The sequence below is a fragment of the Eurytemora carolleeae genome, unplaced genomic scaffold, assembly GCF_000591075.1.
Source record: "Eurytemora carolleeae unplaced genomic scaffold, Eaff_2.0 scaffold400, whole genome shotgun sequence".
Classification (NCBI taxonomy): Eukaryota; Metazoa; Arthropoda; class Copepoda; order Calanoida; family Temoridae; genus Eurytemora; species Eurytemora carolleeae.
In genome coordinates, this window is record NW_019396299.1 from 226,935 (window position 1) to 249,196 (window position 22,262).

At 31.2% G+C, this 22,262-nt stretch overlaps 2 protein-coding genes across 2 annotated transcripts; both read right to left on the reverse strand.

Moving 5' to 3' along the window:
* Positions 1–868: 868 nt before the first annotated feature.
* LOC111700469 (uncharacterized) lies at positions 869–7,320 on the reverse strand. Its single transcript, XM_023471386.1, has 10 exons — positions 7,265–7,320; positions 5,726–5,819; positions 4,312–4,389; positions 3,208–3,252; positions 2,977–3,008; positions 2,796–2,913; positions 2,504–2,590; positions 2,204–2,287; positions 1,915–1,992; positions 869–1,071 (listed from the first exon to the last, which is right to left on the reverse strand). Exons 3-10 carry the CDS (start codon positions 4,365–4,367, stop codon positions 897–899), a joined length of 675 nt encoding a protein of 224 aa, XP_023327154.1. The 5' UTR covers positions 4,368–4,389; positions 5,726–5,819; positions 7,265–7,320; the 3' UTR covers positions 869–896.
* Positions 7,321–8,659: 1,339 nt separating this feature from the next.
* Positions 8,660–20,600, reverse strand: LOC111700459 (uncharacterized). The gene is made up of 11 exons (XM_023471367.1): positions 20,338–20,600; positions 18,575–18,674; positions 18,093–18,176; positions 17,666–17,704; positions 16,758–16,838; positions 16,319–16,410; positions 13,130–13,168; positions 12,570–12,600; positions 11,339–11,505; positions 9,328–9,529; positions 8,660–8,744 (listed from the first exon to the last, which is right to left on the reverse strand). Exons 3-11 carry the CDS (start codon positions 18,156–18,158, stop codon positions 8,694–8,696), a joined length of 768 nt encoding a protein of 255 aa, XP_023327135.1. The 5' UTR covers positions 18,159–18,176; positions 18,575–18,674; positions 20,338–20,600; the 3' UTR covers positions 8,660–8,693.
* Between the last annotated feature and the right edge of the window lie 1,662 nt (positions 20,601–22,262).

Here is a 22,262-nt window from a genome sequence, read left to right on the forward strand (position 1 = left end):
AAAAATTCATACCGAGAGATTCTTTAAATTCCCCTCTAGTATATATTCTATTCTCTATGGCTGTACAGCAGTACATTAATTAGTTTGACAATCTGTACAACAGTACATTAATTAGTTTAACAATATTTACAGCCGTACATTAGTTTGACAATATGTACAGCAGTACATAAATTAGTTAAAGAAGCTGTACAGCAGGGCATAAATTAGTTAAACAATCTGTAAAAGCTTTAAGCATCTTCTTTGTACTTGTTTTTGGACTGTCTAGAAAGATTATTATTTTCAATCATTCCTATGTTCTTTGGTTGCTATATTGCATGATCAATATTGAGGTATTTAACCTTAAACTTAATAACTTTAATTTGAGAAAAAAGTGTCTTTTGTTATTTTTTAATATTTAAAACTAATCATATGCAAAGTGGAATGATAAAAATTGATCATCCTTGTTATGTATCTGTTATATATGTCTGTTTAACACTTCATGTAAAAAATGTAGAAATCTATGAATAGATGATTGTTGTTATTATTTCTCCGTTCCATCTACGTGTATTATTATTCTAAAAAAGAATTTCCTTCTGCTTAATTATTAGTGCTCAAATAATTTCTTTACAAAAAATATTTTCTTGAATTTGCTTTTTTTATCATCATGTAACCATTGTTAAAGCTATGTTATGTATTCTGATCGTTGTTAATATATATGTAAACTACTGAAAATTAGCTTTTATGCTTTTGTTGACTTAAACTACAGTTCCCAAATACAGTGGTCAGAAATTTTATTGGGGGGGGCTTAAACTTTTTTATTTCAAATTATTTCAACCGCCATGTTTAGTGGACAGTAAAGTGTATATGGACTTACATAAGTAAATGATAATTTTTGTTTTTAACTATTTTTATTATAATTACTCCATTATCTGTCCAGGAAGATTAAACTGAATTTGTTCTGTTGAATCAACATTTATTCTTCTAGAACTTTCTTCACCAACCATCTCATTTATTCTTCTAGAACTTTCTTCACCAACCATCTCATTTAATCTTCTAGAACTTTCTTCACCAACCATCTCTTTACGCGTTAAACTAAAGTAAATTGCACGAAAATTGTTTTTATTGTTGAATTTTTTTTTTAATAAACTTTTAAGATTTAAAAATTCTTCATTTTAACGATGAAACATTTTTATCTTCAATAATATTAAAAAAAAACGATAGTTATAACCAACGAGGTAATAGTGTATAGAGTAATTATGTACACTATAATCCTTTACTAATTGAGCGTAATGGCCTAAACTATAGTATATCATTATTTGTAAACAGTTGTAAGTGTGCAGTACAGCTAACTGAGCACACAGCTAGTTAGGTAACTATCATATAACCGGCCCGTTCGACATATTTAAATCGTTTTTGGTTCGTTTTTGGTTCATATTCGGTTCGTTTTTGGTTCGTTTTTTACAATATCTTCTTTCTTTTTAATTACAACAATTGCCCTTGTAACACTGTGCCAAATTTGGACCCTGACAAAAATATAGCCAAAGAACGATCCAAAAACTAACCAACGGAGTGCAATTTGCAGGTACGATTCAAATCTAAAATGTTTTTAATTATAACTCCTAAATATTGAAGAGGTATTGAGAAGAACAACAATGTTTTGCTTCTCTAATATGTATAGAAATATATAGAAATTTAATCTGTGCCACAAACACTGGTTTTCTATTCCCAATATCTTTGCAACCCGATGTCGTTGAACCTCAGATTTTTTCAACCATAAGATTTGTTAGATCAAATAATCAAAGATTTACACCATCAGGTTGAAAAAATATAGGGATGAGAAAATTAGAGTTTTTGGGTAAGACTCAATTCCTTTTTCTTCTTCATAAACTTGTGCTCAAGATCAACGCTGTAGGAGCTTCGAGGTCACAATTTTACCTCGTCCTTCCGTCTAGTTCACTGTGCCCATCATGAATAGTTTCGATCAGGTCATCTTCATAACTCTCGCTAGCAGAACTAAATGTGTGATTTCTATTCAATGTATCTGTAAACCTGACAGCAACATCAATGAACTTGCTGTGCCCGTGTCACTTTAAAGTTTAGTAAATTTTACCTAAAATCTTACAGTGATAACCAGAAAACAATGGAATAGGAATACAACATTATAGCAATCTTTAGTGCATTTTGGTTGTTACAAAACAAATGGTTTTAGTCAGATAAATTTTACCTCTTTCTGTCGCGTGCACAATGCCCGGGAGCATTATCAGGAATAGTTTTGATGAGGACGTCTTCATAATTCTCACTAGCAAAACTAAATGATAACTATAATGAAAAATTGATCCTATTTTGATTTCTATTCAATGTATCTAAAGCGGACAACATGAAATGAAAATATTCAATTAAAACTCCTGGCCATTGAAGAGCTATTCTAATTTGTAACTGGATAATTTGTTCTTTTACTCATATTATTGTGTTAGATTAAAGCTATAGAGCAGCTATCGAGGTCACAAAGTCAGATGAATTTTACCTTTTCCTTCTGTCTAGTTCACTGTGCCCGGGAGCATTATCAGGAATATTTTCGATGAGGTCGTCTTCATACTTCTCAGTAGCAAAACTAAATGATAACTGTAATGTCTGATTTCTATCCAATGTATCTGTAAAGCGGACAACAAAAATTATCATGCTTTGCCCATGGTCACGCTAAACTGTACATACAATTTAAATATTCAAATAAAAAAACTTCTAATTAATGAAGAGCTTTTCCAATGTGTAACCGGATATTTTTTAGAGGAGCTACGAGGTCACAATGTCAATTTTACCTCGTCCTTGTGTCTATTTCACAATGTCCGGGAAAAGTTTCGATGAGGTCGTCTTCATAGTTCTCAGTCTTAACTGTTGTAAAGGCTGTGTGTATCTCAGCTTCAATCAATACTGATCCTTAAATTCAATTATTTTAATAGTTTTGTTTTCCGTCTCAAATCTCAATTAAGGTTAAAATACCTGAGTTGTGTGTTAAAGTGAATTCTATTTCCCTGAAAAAAATTGACATATTGGATTTTTAAAATTTTGCGTAATTGAAAGATTTTCCAGATGGTATTTGTTTAATTTTGCTATTACGTCTTTTCAAAACTTAACTTGACCCATATAGCCGCAAAAAATGCTTTTGAAATTTTAATAAATTTAATACAAGATGAAACATAGATTTGAATAAAATGAGTTATGATATTGTACCCCATGTCAATGGAACGTCTGCTTCGATGTGCTTCGAGTCTGGGCCTTGAAATTTAGATTTTTAGTTAATAACATAAAAGAAATGATACAATTTTAAGCGTAATTTTTAGCAGATCTTTCCCTATCATAATTCATATTAAAAGCGTAATTTCAAGTGACCCTCCATGCAAAGATGACAATGTCCGATTCACAAAGGTACTCTTGAAACCTTTATTTGATCAATAATGTGGATGATATTGTTGATGTTCTAGGTTTAAAAGTTTTAAACTCTGATTATTCTTATATACTTTTCTGCAGCCTGCAGGAGAAATTTCCAAATCATTTTTATAAAGAATCTGCACAGTTGAAAATAATCAGGTTTCAAAATTATGAACAGTGAAATATAATTTATTCTCTATTCATCTTTTAAGGATTCTGTCGAGAATCAAGCATTGCCATCTTTGCAAGCAGGGTCACTTGAAATAACGCTTACAGGCCCTTTAAGTTGCATAAAAACATATCTAATATATAAAGAAAAGCGTCGGTAATGGTATAAATATGTATATATTTTTTTTACACAATGACTCCCGACTTTCAGTATAGACCACAGATTTTCGATTAAAATTAGGGTTCGGAGAGGTTTTGTTTCTAATAGATTTTAGTACTTGATAATCTATTTGGATGAAACCAAATAGATTCTAGTACTTGATAATCTATTTGGGTGAAAACGAAATAGATTCTAGTACTTGATAATCTATTAGGGTGAAAAATAAATAGTATCTCTCAGGCTTCCTGATAAACACTGCATTTTTTGTTATAAATAAAACCCTGTATTTTATAAAAAAAAATTGTAAATGAAAAGATAAAGATGGCATTTACTTTAATCAGATCAGAGTTTTTAGATTATACATGCTTGAGTATCGGACATGCCGCTCTAGTAATAGAGGGTTTTTTAAATACCAATATATTTTATGAATATGTGGCCAGTACTGAACATTAAGAAATGAAATTGGCTTTTACAAGAATGCTCCATAATAGTATAACATACCATTTGATGAAAAAAAATTTAAATAAATTGTTTAAACAATGTTTTATGAAGATTTACATAGAAAAGTCTTATTATACCTTGTACGAGGTTTGGGTTCAAGTTCAACTCTCCCTTTTGCTTCAGGGACATTCATTGGACTAACTCGTCTCTTTGGTCTTTCAAATAATACATAATACTTTTCAATACAATGAGAACCAGAAAGCTGACTAACAGGAATCCTCAAGTGGTTAAATCTTGTTACAAAGCAAGTTTGAATGTTAACTTATTAAATCACTGATTAAGCAAAATGGGTCTGTTTACATTGCACACTGTGTCTGTCTCATGTTTACTAGACTATTTAAAGTCATAACTCGAGCTTACAAGTTAGCATCCTACTTTTTAGTTTTCTGGTTCACATTTTAGTTTTTTTTAAAAGTAAATTTAAATTCTATATGATTTGTGCAAAATTCAACTTTTTCCCTTTAAAACGGATAAAAATTAGCTGATTTTGTAAATTTACAAAATCCAGAATCTCAACTCATAGCATTTTACGGTTGTACCACTCAAAGAAGTTATTATAAAACATCGTAACTTATACTTTTGTGAAAATTACTTATTCTTTTTTGTAAACGTGTTTTACAGGATTGAGATTCAATTTTTTTTTTTGCTTTGATTCTAGGTAAAATTGATTAAAAAAATAAATTTTTTAAAAAGCTATAAAACATTTTGCTTAACTTAAAAATGACTAAAAATTTGAAATGTTAAAGTTATAAAAGGATTATTTGTTTCTGATGATTATTTATATTATTTAGTAAGTCCCCGAACCTATTCTAGATGTTAATTTTTATCGCTTTTAATATTCTATGTCATCATTTGTATAAATTATAACAAATGTGCTCATGTTTCTAAACAGTATCTTATCTTAAAATCTTGATTTTTCATTAGTTTTATGCCTCAATTAATAAACCAGGCCAAGAATGTAATGCAAGGAAAGTTAATTGCGGTCGTGTATACTCTGCGTACATATTGAAACCAGTTCTCTCTGGGCGGAATTTGTAAACAAGAATAGATGCATCAGTGTTCGTTTAGTATCCGAGGAGGTTAAAAGCATCAAATTTTGATAATTTTGATAATTCGCATAATAGTTTCCTATGACCATAATATTTCATTAATTTTTTTATGTGAAAGATGGATCCCATGACAGGCTTCGACATCCTTCTTGTGTTTACATTAGCGCCCAGAGACAGTACACTGCAGTACAAAAGATGTGTACACTTCTGAAATAACTTTCCTTGCATTACATCCTTGAACCAGGCTTAGTTTTACCTAGGGTTTCCAATCGGAATTCTGTTGCGAGGAATTACCTGCAATTGCAGTGGAATTGCACGCAACCGTTGTCGAATTGCGCAAAATTGTATGTAAATGGGCGGAACTTCAAGTGGAGTTTACAATTACATGGGCTCGCAATTGCAAACAAGTAAAACCCACTTCCGTTAAAAACCCAAGTTTTACCTATAGTAATCATGCAATAGTGCTTGAAGAGAATAGTTTTGAAGAGCTCTGAACACAAAGCCTCGTAGCTTCTTGTTGAAGATAAACGCTACACCTAGTGTAAAGATGTTTTCGTTCTAGGGTTACCATGTTTTTAATTTCTGAAGAGTTGTGGCAAATTTTGTTATAAATTGTTTAGAAAAATAATTAAAAATTATGGTTATTTGTTAATTATTAAAAAAACTAGCCTTTAAGAATACGGTTTTTATTATGGCAAGCATGCAAAAAGATAAACTTTGAAGTTGCTCAGAGAAATTATCTATCTCCAGATTAAGTTTAGCGCTATATTTTCCATTTCGTTCGTTTTCTTTCAATTTAAAAAAATTATTTCGTTTGTTCTCAAAATTATCGTTCATTTTCTATTTATTTCCTTCGTTTTCTCACTGAATGAATGTTCAGTAAAATTGTTCGTTCAAGAAAATCGTTCTTTCAGAGAAAAAAACGATCGTTTTTTTAAAAAAAATCAAAAAATTTTTCATTCAGAAAAAAAGTATCGTTTTTAAAAGTGTGTTAGAAAGAAATGTTCGTTTATAGAGGACGTGAGTCAGACTCTAATAAAACGCATAAATAACTTCCAGTATATATATTTCTTATAACTTATTACTAGAGGGTTCAGAACTAGAGTCAATATCGATATCGCACGTGTAGACTGTAGAGATGATATCAGTACTAATGCCCCGTATCCGTTCTATCTCATTCTGTTGAATCTTGTGGAACTAGTTTAACGCGGCCAGGCATCGTCTTCCACACGTTCATAAAAAAATTTATAGTTTTTGAATTTTTCTGAAAATTTATTCGTTCAGGAAAAAAAACTACCGGTTTTTCAAGTTTATCCGAACGATCATACGACACCATATTTAACAAACAATTTAGTTTGTTCACAAAAAAGATGCTACCAGTAAAAGCTTGTACCGGTAAAAGCTTGTACCGGTAAATACTTTTACGGGTAAATGCTTGTACTGGTAAAAGCTTGTACCGGTAAATACTTTTACCGGTAAATGCTTGTACTGGTAAAAGCTTGTACCGGTAAATGCTTGTACTGGTAAAAGCTTGTACCGGTAAATGCTTGTACTGGTAAATGCTTGTACTGGTAAAAGCTTGTACCGGTAAATGCTTGTACTGGTAAAAGCTTGTACTGGTAAATGCTTGTACCGGTAAATGCTTGTACCGGAAAATGCTTGTACTGGTAAATGCTTGTACCGGTAAATGCTTGTACTGGTAAATGCTTGTACTAGTAAAAGCTTGTACTGGTAAATGCTTGTACTGGTAAATGCTTGTACTGGTAAATGTTTGTACTGGTAAATGCTTGTACTGGTAAACGCTTGTATCGGTAAATGCTTGTACCGGTAAATGCTTGTACCGGTAAATGTTTGTACTGGTAAATGTTTGTACTGGTAAATGCTTGTACTGGTAAATGCTTGTATCAGTAAATGCTTGTACCGGTAAATGCTTGTACCGGTAAATGTTTGTACCGGTAAATGCTTAAGTACTGGTACTTACATGGGACCAGGTAGGCGAACACGAAGAGAATTGACCTCAGTGTACAGGGTTTGCAGCTTCTGTTAAAAATTGAATAAAATGTGATTAATTTTTTTTTCGTTGAAAGCTAAAATTTGTTTTAAAGCTTCTTTCATTGTAAACAATCTACTTTTTAAAACCTGTACAGTTAAAAAATCAAGTTTCAAGATTTGATCAATTAAAGAGGAAAAGTAGATTTAAATTTTTTAGAAGTACTATAATTCCTTTTTACCTAGACTTTGAAATCAATTTTAATCATTTCCTGAATTTTGTGGCATAGTTAAGCGTCTAATCCACAGAGGCAATTTATTTAAACATAATGAAAAAATACATATGGGGGTTTCTTGAAATATTTTTTTTTGTTTTTTTTTGCACATGAATCTAATTATACTCCTTAAAATTTCTGCACCCCGACCGGACAGGACAAGATGCATTCGGTTTCTTCTATTTAAATTCAATCACGTTGTACCACAATCTTTAAACTTACGGAGTTTTCTCTTTTAAACTTTTTCGTTTAAAACGCATATGCCGACAAAAAAGAACAAAAGTGTTTTAAAGATTAAAATGTGATCGTAAGTCACAGTTCTCTAGGATAGGGATTTTCTCTCAACTAGGATTGATTTGCTTTAAAACTGGTTTGGAATTATAGATTATATATTAATAAAACTGGTTTGGAATTATAGATTATATATTAATTTTTTTGGTTTGGAATTATAGATTATATATTAATAAAACTGGCTTAGAATTATAGATTATATATTAATAAATGAGAATGAATCTTTGAAACAAACTAACATTTTCTAATCCCGATATCTTTGCAACGTGATATGGTGCGAAGGTTCTATATTTCAAACGTAGATATTTTTATTTAACAGAATTAATAGTTTGAAATATGTAAGGGGTACGACGAGGGAGTGACAGCAATTATCAAAAATGTCAAAAATAGGAATTTCCCAAATGCCTGGGTATCTGGGAAATTTCCCAAATGCCTAGGTATCTGGGAAATTTCTCAAATCCCTGGGTATCTGGGAAATTTCCCAAAGGCCTAGGTATGTGTAAAATTTCTCAAGTACCCAGGCATTTGAGAAATTTCCAAAATCTTAAAAATATACCACCCTCAAATACCTATAGGAATTTGGGGAATTTCCCAAATGACTGGGTATCTGGGAAATTTCCCAAATGCCTGGGTATCTGGGAAATTTCTCAAATGCCTGGGTATCTGGGAAATAAATTTCCCAAATGCCTGGGTATCTGGGAAATTTCCCAAATGCCTAGGTTTTTGGAAAATTTCCTGCTTAGAAAAAAATGTAAATGCTGTCGTGTCATGGGTACGACACTGAGTTAAACCGATATAGGTATTAGAAAATGAGTTTGTGGCAAAGACTCAATTTCATTGTTCTATGTTTTATGTTTAATGATGAGCCTGAAGTGAAGATGTAGTTGTTGAATTGACCAAAGTAATCTAAGATGTATACATTTACAATAAATAAATTGCAATTGTTGAATATTCATAAAGAAGATTTTTCGACAATGTCAAAAGAAGTATTGTTTGTTTAATGTTCAGTCTGAATTAAATAAAACCATTAAAAATCTATTCTTCTCATAGAATAAATTTTTACCGACTACCAAAGTTTGGATTAAGAAAGGCAACAAAATTAAAGCCTAAAAGTTTATAAGGGACCAAATTTAATGAATTTGAAAGAGGTTGCTAAACTAACTACCGCTGGTTTAACTTATTCTCAAGTGCTTGCTGGCTCAAATCCTGAATCACCTATTCAAAATTCAAGACTTTGAACAAACCTACTGTAAATTCACTGGATGCAGACAAATTTCCCGACAATTCCAACCAATCAGAGCGTCGCAAATATCGGGTTAATCAATCTATTGGCTGAAACAGAACTCGGCTTTAGCCCCAGCTAGGATAGTTCAAAATTTAAAAGTTCAAGTTGAACCGGCGTAAAGATATGTAGTGAACCTTCTCTATGTAGTTCAACAACTTCTTGAAAATCATTTATTCTGGTCCTGAAATATTCAAACTTTCTTACTTGGTCAATCAGAAGAAGATCGCTGATATTCTTAACAGAGTCGAGACGATGCTGCGTAGACTCTAGATGCGACTGCGTAAACTCTGGATACGGCTGCGTAAACTCTGGATACGACTGCATAACCTCTGGATACGACTGCGTAAACTCTGGATACGGCTGCGTAGACTGTATAGGTTTGTTCTCATTCTTGCTGTTGTAAATACTACAAATATGATGTGAAATTGTATAGATATTGCTGTTGTAAATGCTAAAAATATTGATGTGAAGGTATTGTATAGATATTGCTGTTGTAAATACTACAATATTGATGTTAAGGGATTTTATAGATATTGCTGTTGTAAATATTGATGTGAAGGGATTGTATAGATATTGCTGTTGTAAATACTACAATATTGATGTGAAGGGATTGTATAGATATTGCTGTTGTAAATGCTACAAATATTGATGTGAAGGTATTGTATAGATATTGCTGTTGTAAATGCTACAAATATTGATTTGAAGGGATTGTATAGATATTGCTGTTGTAAATACTACAAATATTGATGTGAAATTGTATAGATATTGCTGTTGTAAATACTACAAATATTGTTGTGAAGGTATTGTATAGATATTGCTGTTGTAAATAATACAATATAGATGTGAAGGGATTGTATAGATATTGCTGTTGTAAATACTACAACATTGATGTGAAGGTATTGTATAGATATTGCTGTTGTAAATGCTAGAAATATTGATGTGAAGGGATTGTATAGATAATGCTGTTGTAAATACTACAATATTGATGTGAAGGGATTGTAAAACTCGAATTACAGAGATAGAAAACGTATTTTTAAGTGACCCTCTATTGATATAGTGAAGTGTTTGATTCACAACGGTACCCTTTAAAATTTTTTCTTAAAACCTGATTATTTTCAGTTGTTTTTTTTACAAAAATGACTTGCGTCTTTTCAGCTTCTGAAACAATGGAAAAATTATTTAAATTAAACAAGATTGAAGCTAGAGAAACGACGTTATCTGCCACATAATGGATCAGATTAAGGGTTCAAGAGTTGTGAATCCAACATGACCCTCTTTAGATGAGGGTCACTTAAAATTACGAGAATTAATGGGACAGACCGGCTTAAGGTAGTTGAACTCAGTATGTAGTGTTGTGGAAAGCTTCTTTAGGATTCATTTGAGAGATATAAAACTTTTTAAAGATCTGTAAATCCTGAGTTTGAGCGCAAATTCGACGTTTAAAACCAAAGAGAATAGAATATATTCTATTCTCTTTGTTTAAAACTCCTACTTTGGGGATGGATCAACGAGGTTATAGTATACGTATATATATATATACAGAGCGTCCCATATCATATTAGATTATCTCTAATCCTTAACGACAAAGTAAACCCTTAATACTCGAAAAACTTATCATTTTCCGCAAGAAAATTCTTATATAAGCCTTATGTTATCTTTCAAATTGATTCATTCTAATTAAATTTTCTTATTAGTCCCGAAAATCGCAATTTGGACCCGTTGACGGTCTAATATGATGTGGGACAGCCTGTAGTATAGTTATAGTATATATGCTGAGTATACGTTTTCAGAATTAGTTTGTTTTAAATTATTAAATAACGACGACATAAAATGCAAAAAAATTCTACAGTAAACTTATTAGTTGTTAAGAAACAGGTTGAGAAAATAAAATTTAATCTTATCATTGAAAATAAATAATCTTGTTCAATTATTAGTTTCTATTTTCTCAGTATTCTGGAATTATTATTGAAAAGACGACATTTGAAGAATTTGAAGAAGTTTGCGAATAAATTCAAAGGAAATAAGAAATTCAATATAATGATGAAAACGAAATAATTGATTATAGCATTGATTTATTGACAAATTTCTTTTGAGAAATATGTTCCTACACATAACTAAAGTAGCTTTCCACAACACTGCATACTCAGTTCAACTACCTTAAATAGCCGTTCTGTCCCTTTAAAGATGTATTTTCTTGTCAATTAATAAAACTTACACATAGAAGTGATTTACAAAGAAGACGCATCCAGCAGTCATCACTAGGATACTGACTAGAGCACTGAATGCCGTAGTTTTCTTACGAGGCTGGTTAGAGGATACAGCCTCAGCATTAAACACCTTTAATGAGAGGTTAATTAGAGGATACGCCTCAGCATTAAACACCTTTAATGAAAGGTTAATTAGAGAATACAGCCTGAGCATTAAACATCTTTATTCGAGAAGGCTGATTAGAGGATACAGCCTCAGCATTGAACACCTTTAATAAGAGGTTAATTAGAGGATACAGCCTCAGAGTTAAACACCTTAAATACGAGGCTGGTTAGAGGATACAGCCTCAGCATTAAATACCTTTAATAAGAGGTTAATTAGAGAATATAGCCTGAGCATTAACAACTTTATTCGAGGAGGCTGGTTAGAGGATACAGCCTCAGTATTAAACACCTTTAATAAGAGGTTAATTAGAGGATACAGCCTCGGCATTACCACCCTTATTCGAGGTTGCTGTTAGAGGATACAGCCTCAGCATTAAACACCTTTAATAAGAGGTTATATAGAGGATACAGCCTCAGCATTAATCATCTTTAATAAGAGGTTAGTTAGAGGATATAGCCTGAGCATTACCACCCTTATTCGAGGAGGCTGGTTAGAGGTTTAAGCCTCAGCATTGAACACCGTTAATACAAGGTTAGTTAGAGGATATTGACTCAGCATTATACACCTTTAATACAAGACTGGTTAGAGGATACAGCCTTAGAATTAAACACCTTTAATACGGTTAGAGAATACAGCCTCAACATTGAACACCTTTAATGCAAGGTTAGTTAGAGGATATAGCCTCAGCATTATACACCTTTAATACGAGGCTGGTTAGAGAATACAGCCTCAGCATTGAACACCTTTGAAACGAGGCTGGTTAGAGGATACAGCCTCAGCATTAACAACCTTTAATACGAGGCTGGTTAGACCATACAGCCTCAGCATTAAAAACCTTTAATACAAGACTGGTTAAATGACACAGCCTAAGCATTAACAACCTTTGATACTTTTATACAAGGTTGGTTAGAGGACACATCCTCAGCATTAAAAACCTTTAATACAAGACTGGTTAAATGACACAGCCTCAGCATTAACAACCTTTGATACGAGGCTGGTTAGAGGACACATCCTCAGCATTAAAAACCTTTAATACAAGACTGGTTAAATGACACAGCCTCAGCATTAACAACCTTTGATACGAGGCTGGTTAGAGGACACATCCTAAGCATTAAAAACCTTTAATACAAGACTGGTTAAATGACACAGTCTCAGGATGAACAACCTTTAATACGAGGTTGGTTAGAGAATACATCATTATCATTAAACACATCAAATTTCTCTGACATTAAAAATTAACTAACTATAAAATATCTCTGACATGAAAAGTTTAGTTATCATAATAAAACCTTTGACATAAAAAATTAACTGACTATGAAAAATCACTTACATGAAAAATTTAGTTATCATGAGCTGAAAACTTTAGAATGAAATATCCAATTGGAAGATAACGTTGCTTCTCTGGAGTTTAAATTCATGTGGAGAACAAGCAATATTTAAACTGGATATTAAGAAAAAGAGTGGTTTAAGCCTTAATCCTGATATCCACCATTCTAAAGTTTTCAGCTTTGATAAAACCTCTGACGTAAAAAAATTAAAGAACTGTAAAAAGCCTCTTGCATTTAAAAATAAAGTGTTATCGGAGAAAAAGCTGTAACATCAAGAAATTCCGTTGAAAAAAGATAAACTGTACCTTTCGGAACTTAAACCTTTTCGCCAGATAAACAGAGATCTAAAAAAATCATAAAAGTTAGATTTAAAATAAAATTCGTTATTTCTTTCCTTATTTTGTTTTATAAAGAATTTGCATGCCGGAATCACAACTAGTCTTTTAACCCTATTCCTGCTGGAGGGGGGGGGGTCAAGTTGACCCCCCATGTAGTTTTTTTTTACATAACTCAAAAAGTATTGGTCTGAGGCTGTTGAAATTTTCTGACTTTTCCTACATACCCAAAGCCCTCTCTTTAGGCTTAAAACCGGGCTTTAATACTAACTGCCTGAGTCCTCAGGAACTCTGCCTGAATGACTGCTTTTTCCTGTAACAAACTAAATCTTTTTTTGACCCACTTCCGCTTGTCAGATTTTGATAAAATTTAGCTTTTTGGAAAGCCTTGGACATAAGGAAACGAATTGCACAAGTTTTGCGAAAAAAAATTGCAAATTTTTTCAAACAACCTGTCAAAGGAAATTTGCACATTTTTAGTTTTTCTTGATTAAAAATCAGGTTATTTAAAATTTTGCAAAAATTTTTNGAGATAGGGTTAAACCATAAGTACACGGGCTAAAATAATTGAGCTATCTATGTTTTTTTTTTATCTGAAAAGTGATTATTTTAAATTGCGTTTACTGTAAAAGTGACCGCGGATTTATGCACAGGAAAGACATTGAAAATCATATCTTGTAAACACAGAAAAAACCCGAAACGAGTAACGACACATTATCAACACATCATGTAACGTTTAAACTTTAAATTTGAAGACTTTCCCTTTAAAGAAACTTTTAATTATGAAGTTTCCTAAATCATATTCAGGTTTATACACACAAAGGACGAGACTGTAAAGACGACCCAAAACGCTTATAATATGACAATTCAAAGCTTGATTTTTGGTGTCTCCGTATTTTGATGGTGTAATAAATGATTAGGCACAGAAATAAGCCAGTTTTGGAACCCTGAATGAAAGAAAAAGAACTAAATAAACTCTTATCTTTTGTGGGTTACCTTGTATTTAACAAACACATTTTATTTCAAATATTATATGTGGGATGAAAAGATTGTTTAATCCTAATCCGATCTTGAAAATATTTTAAGATTTAAACTTTAAAAATTGGTTCACCTCCTTGACATTTTCATAAGTACCTCTTTAATCTCATCTTGAAAATATTTAGGTTGAAATTTAATATTATATTTTTAATATTTATTTTTGGAACAAGAGGGCATTTATAACTAAAAAGCTTAAACACTGATAGAAGAAATCATAGATGTTGTGCGCGACAATTTTCATTTGGTGAGCTGTCCTTTTTTGCCCCATGTAATCTTCAGTTTGTATACTGTACAACCTGCTTTACCCGCTTAAAAGTTGGTCTGGTACTTCAAACGATCACCTGAGGTTTCAGTTAACTGGAATATTGCTGTTTGTCTTCAAGTTATAAATTCTAATTCTCTAGAGAAAACAACTATTTCACTCTTAAGGTCAAATGTGTGTGCGACATGTCCAGTACAAATTTGTGATCTCGTAACTCCTCTAGTTTTGATTGTTCTTCTCAATAACCCTTGAAGTTTTGAACACGAGGAAATATGATTGCAAGGCAATCTGGTGTGTGCAATTTCTGAAGTTTAACGTGGATCTACATTGAAAGCGCTTTGATATTTTAAACAGACTGCACATCTAAATTAAATATCTTTCATAGCTTAGTTTTAGTAAATTGGTTCCTTGAACAATGAGCTTAGAAAAAAATATGTAATGAGTTAAATTCAATACACATCCCTATTCTGTCTTTATAGCATGAACGGGAACGGGATCCTCTATTATCAGAGTTAAATACTCAATATTTAAACCTTAATCTGAAAACATGACAATCTGACAAAATTCGTTTTTGACTTAAAATTCATGGGCCACTTTTAAAGTGAGACAGAAATTAAAAAAAAATATCAATGTTCAGATTCAGGGTGTTCCACATCAAATTAGATCGTGTCAATGGGTCTAAATTACGATTTGGGAGACAAATGAGAAAATTTAAGAAGAATGAATCATTTTGAAAAGTGTAATAAGGCTAATAGAAATTTTGTTTGCAGAAAATGCTAGATTTGTTCGAGTATTATGTGCATATTTTGGCGTTAAAGATTGGAGATAATCTAATATGATAAGGGACGCTCTGTACAAAAAAATTGCAATAGGATTTTGGTTCAGAAAAAGTTTAAAGTGAACAATTTTGAAAAGCTTTTGGTATCCCTGTAAATATAGGGTCAATCGAAATATCGTGGTCAGTCTATTTTTCACCTGGTAGACGATAGTGAACAAGATATAAGTTCCTACAACAGACTATTCATAAGGAGAAGGATTTACGCATGCGCAGAATCAGTTGACCTAGAGGAGGGAGGGACATTCCACCCCAGTGTCCGAAATTAATGAATTTAAGCCGCGTCTTAAATCCGCCAAAAACCGGTTTCAATTGAGCGCCGGCTTAAATCTTGAGACAATGAATATAATTTTAAGTGGAACCAACCATATTTGAGCTTAAATTTGAGCCGCGGCTCAAACTTTTTAAATTTGGCCTCAGGTTACCTCAGGTAACCCAACAAATCGATCGATCGAGCCCAACATTGGAAGTAAGTTTTTTTCTTCAAATAATAAGATTTTTGGACACAATTGAGCAAGAAAGGTCAAAATACAGATTTAGGGTTATATTTATTATGTTATGTAATTGCCTCTGTATATTTTTAATGTTTTCTTTGGTTTAGGCTAATTTTCTTTCGAGCCAACCGGAAAAAGTTAGGTTTGTAGGGCTTGGCAAGATTTTGCTATCAATCTGAGCTTTGGATTTGAATTTCTGGATTTGAATTTCTATCATTAATGATATATAGTCACATTGTGACATTATCCAATATCCATGCACTATGACTATGACAGTAACCCAAATCTTACTGCACTATGCATTACTTTCTGGTCTTTTCAAACATACCTGATTTTTGACCCTGACCTAATTGGATTGAACTCATTGTAAAAATAAAGATTCATTTGTTTTACTGCATTCCGTTTCCCTATCTTTAGTATGATTTATACTGTTAAGTACTTCAAATGAACTGGAGAACTTCCAGTGCTATTAGCTGAATGATTAAGTATAAGATAAATGCTAGATTTGATTTAATTCTTCTTATGAATACTCTATGGTTCCTTGGCTTAGTGCTTGGGTAGGGGGGACTTCAGGCAGAGAATAAAATAGATCCTCAGATGCCATCGCGTACACTATTCCTCCCTATAATTGTATATGATTACTTTACAAGTACAATGTGAAGTTTTAATTAGTATGCAATTCCAGAGTGTCAAATTTGGCTCAATAAAATCCGGGTATTAAGATATTTAAGTTTTTAATATACATGAAAAAAAAAATTATAAATTAAATATCCTTTTTTAACTGCCCTCCCGAAAATATGCAGTTAAAATTCTCTAGAGTAATTCAATAATTAATATTTTCAAACAAAAAGGAAAAATATAAATATGCTGAACTCGAATAAAATTTTGCCAATTCTGCGCCTCGGATGTTGTTTTGCAGGGCTCATGGCAGCTGGAAACCCCACCCTCATTTTACTTTCATAATGGTACCTTTGCCATTAGAGGGAAAACATCCAACCAAGCCATGATCAGATCAAAACAGATTGATCCGAGCACGTGTAGAGCAATAACCTAGAATAATAGATCAAAAAAGAAAAAAATGTTTTTGATAAAATATACTTTGAATTTAAAGATAAAGATGTGAATTCTGGTTGGACAATCTGGTCAAATTTTGAACAAATTCCTCTTAATATAGCTAAATTATGCATGACTTTGGAAACGGGAAAGATCGCTGTGGTTGATATTGTACCAATAATTTTATTTTAAATGATATTCCATATTTTTGTTAAATCATAAATTTTACTCTTGGCATTTTAAACACGTTTGGTCTTTTATTGGAAAGGTAAAAAAAAAATGTTTAGATCTTCTCTCTAAATATGCCATTAAATTTAAGTTTATGTATGCCTTTTCTTATTTTTCAATCAACAAAAAGCTGAACTGATGGGGCCTTATTTCTTGCGCTTAATTTGTTATAATATCTCTATTCGTTATAATACCTTATGAAAGGTATAAAGTAAAAAGTGTCACCATTATATATAGAAAATCATAGTAAAAAGCCAAAATTGACATTTAAAAACTATTGAAATCCCAAGATGTTTATATTTCATAATAATGAGACAAAATGACAAGATTTTCAAAAAGTATATATAGGTGTCCTAATATTGGAACTTGTGTATTGTGGATAAAAAGTAAAGATTTGTTGATCTGCAGATTAATCTAATCTTTATACAATTATATTATTTGATCAATGGAGGAATAACTAAAATGAAGATATGGACAAGGTATATAGTATTTTTATAGATGCAATGGTGCTCATTGTGGATATCAAGAGCAAGCAATTGGGATTTTGAGTATTCAAAAGTCTAGCTCTGTAATTATTAATATTTATTAATATTTACCAGTTTACCAAGCTTCAGCATGTTGGCATCAGAAATATCCTAAAATAATATACAGGGTGTACCTTGAAACATTTATAAGATAAAAAATATACAGGGTGTACCTTGAAACAGTTATAAGATATATAATATACAGGGTGTACCTTGAAACAATTTTAAGATATATAATATACAGGGTGTACCTTGAAACAGTTATAAGATATATAATATGCAGGCTGTACCTTGAAACAGTTTTAAGATATATAATATACAGGGTGTACCTTGAAACAGTTATAAGATATATAATATGCTTACAGCCTCTTTAAATCCAAATTAGGATTGGTATTGAAGAGGTAGAAGTATTGTATATATTGATATTGGTTCATAAACCTGTATGATGAGTATATTGAAGAGGTAGAAGTATTGTACATATTGGTATTGGTTCCTAAACCTGTATGATGAGTATATTGAAGAGGTAGAAGTAACGTATTGTTGTCACCATATTCCATAAACCCATGCTGGAGTTAAACACAAACTAAATATAATAATATAATCTATATGTAAATTTGGCTTGTCTGTCTGTTTGTCTGTCTGTCTGTTTGTATCCAATAAACGTCAAAACGGCTGAACCGATCGGGCCCGAATTTTTTGTGGGACATCTAGGGACCCCAGGGAAGGTTTATGAATGATCAAAATTTCAAATATTTGTCTACATCAAAATTCGATCTCCACTAAATTTTTTAAAATTTTGAAAATCCACGAAATTTTTTGTGAAAATCCGCGAATTATTTTTGTTTTGTTTTACGATGTTCACTAAGAGAACGTGTTCACAATTAATTTAGAAGATGGGCGCGAAGCCCCCTCTAAGGCTAGTATAATATAATCGATTGTATTTTTTTATTAAAAGAGACTGCAATGCCAGTTCATACTTACACGTGCAGTGGCCACAACAACATAAGTGAAGAAGTAATTGAACTCTCCAAAGATATCCCTGAAAACCCAGAATGCTGTTCCAATCCAGGGAATAAATTCTCTAAAATACATGAAAATGATTAGAAAGAACCTATAAAACCCTGAATAAATTAATGTCCCTTGCTGAAGTAGTTTAGCAAAATATTGGCTTAAAGTGACTGTTCAAAGTCATCCAAAGTATTATTGTTGAAAAAAATATTGTTCAGAAATGGAAAATCTACTGGGTTGACACAGGTAAGTATGTTTTTCTTGTTTTAAGGTTCAAACAATTCAAATAATATTGAACAAAATATATATATTATTAAAATTTCTGTTGACGACAATGAAGATATTCTAAATTTTTTATTTCAAAAATTGGGCTTTAAAGGGGTACAAAACGCCCAATGTTACACAACTTCAATTGCAACTAAACGCCACTTACAAGTTACAAGACGTCCAATGTTACGATACATCAATGAGAAAGTAATGTTCTTTTTTTTTGACAAGAAACGTAATATTTCTACTAATTTTTTTTTCAAACGTCTCATTTTTCTGGAATCTCACTGATGCAGTTAGTAGAGCATTGCAGGACAACTTACTATATTTGTCAAATTAGTATTATTATTATTTTAAAAAGAAGAATAATTGTAAAAAGATGCAGTGAAAACCTACTCAGTATGTATTAAATTGAAAGGTTTGGACGTTTTTAAGTTAAAAATGGTAACTCCTAAGATTTTAATTAAAAAATTGATTTACGTTTTGAACCAATATTTTAGAATTTTTGACGTTTTTCCGGTTAGTGGCTATTTTTTGGGATTTGGCAAGAATGTAATGCAGGGAAAGTTAATTGCAATTGTTTATACTCTGTGTACATATTGAAACCAGTTCTCTCTGAGCGGAATTTGTAAACAAGAATAGATGCCACAGTGTTCGTTTAGTATCCGAGCATTGAATTTTGATAATTTTGATAATTCACATATTAGTTTTCTTTGACCAGAATATTTCATTGATTATTTATGTGAAAGATGGATCCCATGTCAGGCTTCGACATCAGTCTTGTGATTATATTACCGCCCAGTGACAGTACACTGCAGTACAGAAGATGCGTACACCTCTGAAATAACTTTCCTTGCATTAAATCCTTGGGATTTGGGGCCTTTTGCTGTATTGGGCATTTTTTAACATATTGGGCTTTTTGTGACATTGGGCGTTTTGTAATATCGGGAATTTTGTTTCATTCGGCGTTTTGTTTTTGGCCGTTTTTTGTTACTGGGCATTTTGTACCCACTCTGTTTGATCAAATAACAGAATTAAACATTTTTGAAGCTAAAAAAACGACGTTATCTTTTACATTATTAATCAAAATAAGGTTTTAATTTATAACAAATAGAGTGAGAAAGCTTTCCCTTTAAGTGAAGTCCGGAGATTCACTTCAAATTACAATATTTCCTTTTAAAGAACTCAAGGTATAATTTCAAGTAATTCTTAATTCATAGCTAGTAGCATGTCTGATTCGCATAGGAACCCGTAACCTTCCTTTCAAATTCATTTCTGCGTAAATACTGAAGTCACTTTTATAGAGAACCTTAATTGCGACAGAAATTAAAGGATATATCAATAATTTTTCTTCTTTGAAAAAGGTTTTCTAGGATTCCTTTGTTACTCTGACATAAACTTCGAGGCTTTACTTGAAATTACGTTATCTTAAAACTGATTTGAAATAAAGTTTAAAGTTTACAAATTACAGATTGTAAGTGATGAGGATGAGAACATCTGAAATGGCAGTCTTGTCTCCAGAAGGGATAGATCTTTGGAATTTTCTACACAATATCAGTCAATATAAATCACAATTAAAAGGAACTGTAGCTTGATTTTAATTGATTTAAAAAAATATTATAAAAAGTATTACATTATTTACTTAATCCCATGTACTTGTTCCAATGATTGAATGATTCCAATGAAAGACCAAATAGATTATCAAGTACAATTGGTGGCAACAGAGAAATTAACAATCATACACAACGTCACAAGTGTCAAATATAACAAGGAAAACTAAATTGAGACAATTAGTTGACATGTTTTCCAAGTTTAAATAAAAAAGTGTAAAAACAGAAACTAAATAACACATAAAATTGCACATATTTTACTGTAAGAAAAGCACTTTATTCTAAAATTTTAACTATTATTGATAACTTTGACGGACATAAAAACTGAATTGACACTTGTGACGTCAGAATACAGCTGTATTGAGAGAGTACAAAGTCTACGTTGCCATCTATTGTATTAGAATCTATTTTTGATAGACTGATTCCAATGATAGACTGAATCCAATGATTGACTGATCCCAATGATCGACTGATTCCAATAATAGACTGATTCCAATGATAGACTGACTCCAATTATTGACTGATTCCGTATTTGTGTCCATAGTGTGTGGCAAAAAGTACAGCTGAACGCCCGAAAGAATTCCTAAAGAAAGAAAAAAAGCTCAAAAGAGTAGATTCTTTAACTGTTAAAATACATGAAGTTACTTCACTAGCATTTAGTGGAGTTTAGTGGAGTAAGTTGAAATAAACAATTTATCAAATTTATTTTATGATATAAATTTATAATTTTTATTATACCTCCAACACTATGATATAAATTTATAATTTTTACTTTACCTCCAACATTATGATATAAATTTATAATTTTTATTATACCTCCAACACTATGATACAAATTTATAATTTTTATTATACCTCCAACACTATGATACAAATTTATAATTTTTATTATACCTCCAACACTATGATACAAATTTATAATTTTTATTATACCTCCAACACTATGTGCACCATCAGTCTACAAGCTCATTTTTCACATACTCAGAATAAACTTTTTTTTTTAAAGTCTTCAACCTTGACAAAATCTTTGCACATAAAGAAGTAATCTCTGTTTGTTTGTTTGTATGTCCGATCATAAATCAGGAGCACCTTGATCGATATGCTTATAATTTAGATTGGGAATTTTCAACAAAACGTTCATATTTTCAAACAGTGTATTCATATTTTCAAACAAAATGTTCATATTTTCAAACAAAATATTCATAATTTCAAACAAAATGTTCATATTTTCAAACAAAATGTTCATATTTTCAAACAAAACGTTTATATTTCCAAACAAAACGTTCATATTTTCAAATAAAATGTTCATATTTTCAAACAAAACGTTCATATTTTCAAACAAAATGTTCATATTTTCAAATAAAATGTTCATATTTTCAAACAAAATGTTCATATTTTCAGATAAAATTTTCATATTTTTAAACAAAATTTTCATATTTTCAAACATAACGTTCATATTTTCAAACAAAATGTTCATATTTTCAGACAAAATGTTCATATTTTCAAACAAAATGTTCATATTTTCAGACAAAATGTTCATATTTTTAAACAAAATTTTCATATTTTCAAACATAACGTTCATATTTCAAACAAAGTATTCATATTTTCAAACAAAATGTTCATATTTTCTAACAAAATGTTCATATTTTCAAACAAAATTTTCATATTTTCAAACAAAATTTTCATATTTTTTAACATAACGTTCATATTTCAAACAAAATGTTCATATTTTCAAACAAAACGTTCATATTTTCAAACAAAATGTTCATATTTTCAAACAAAAT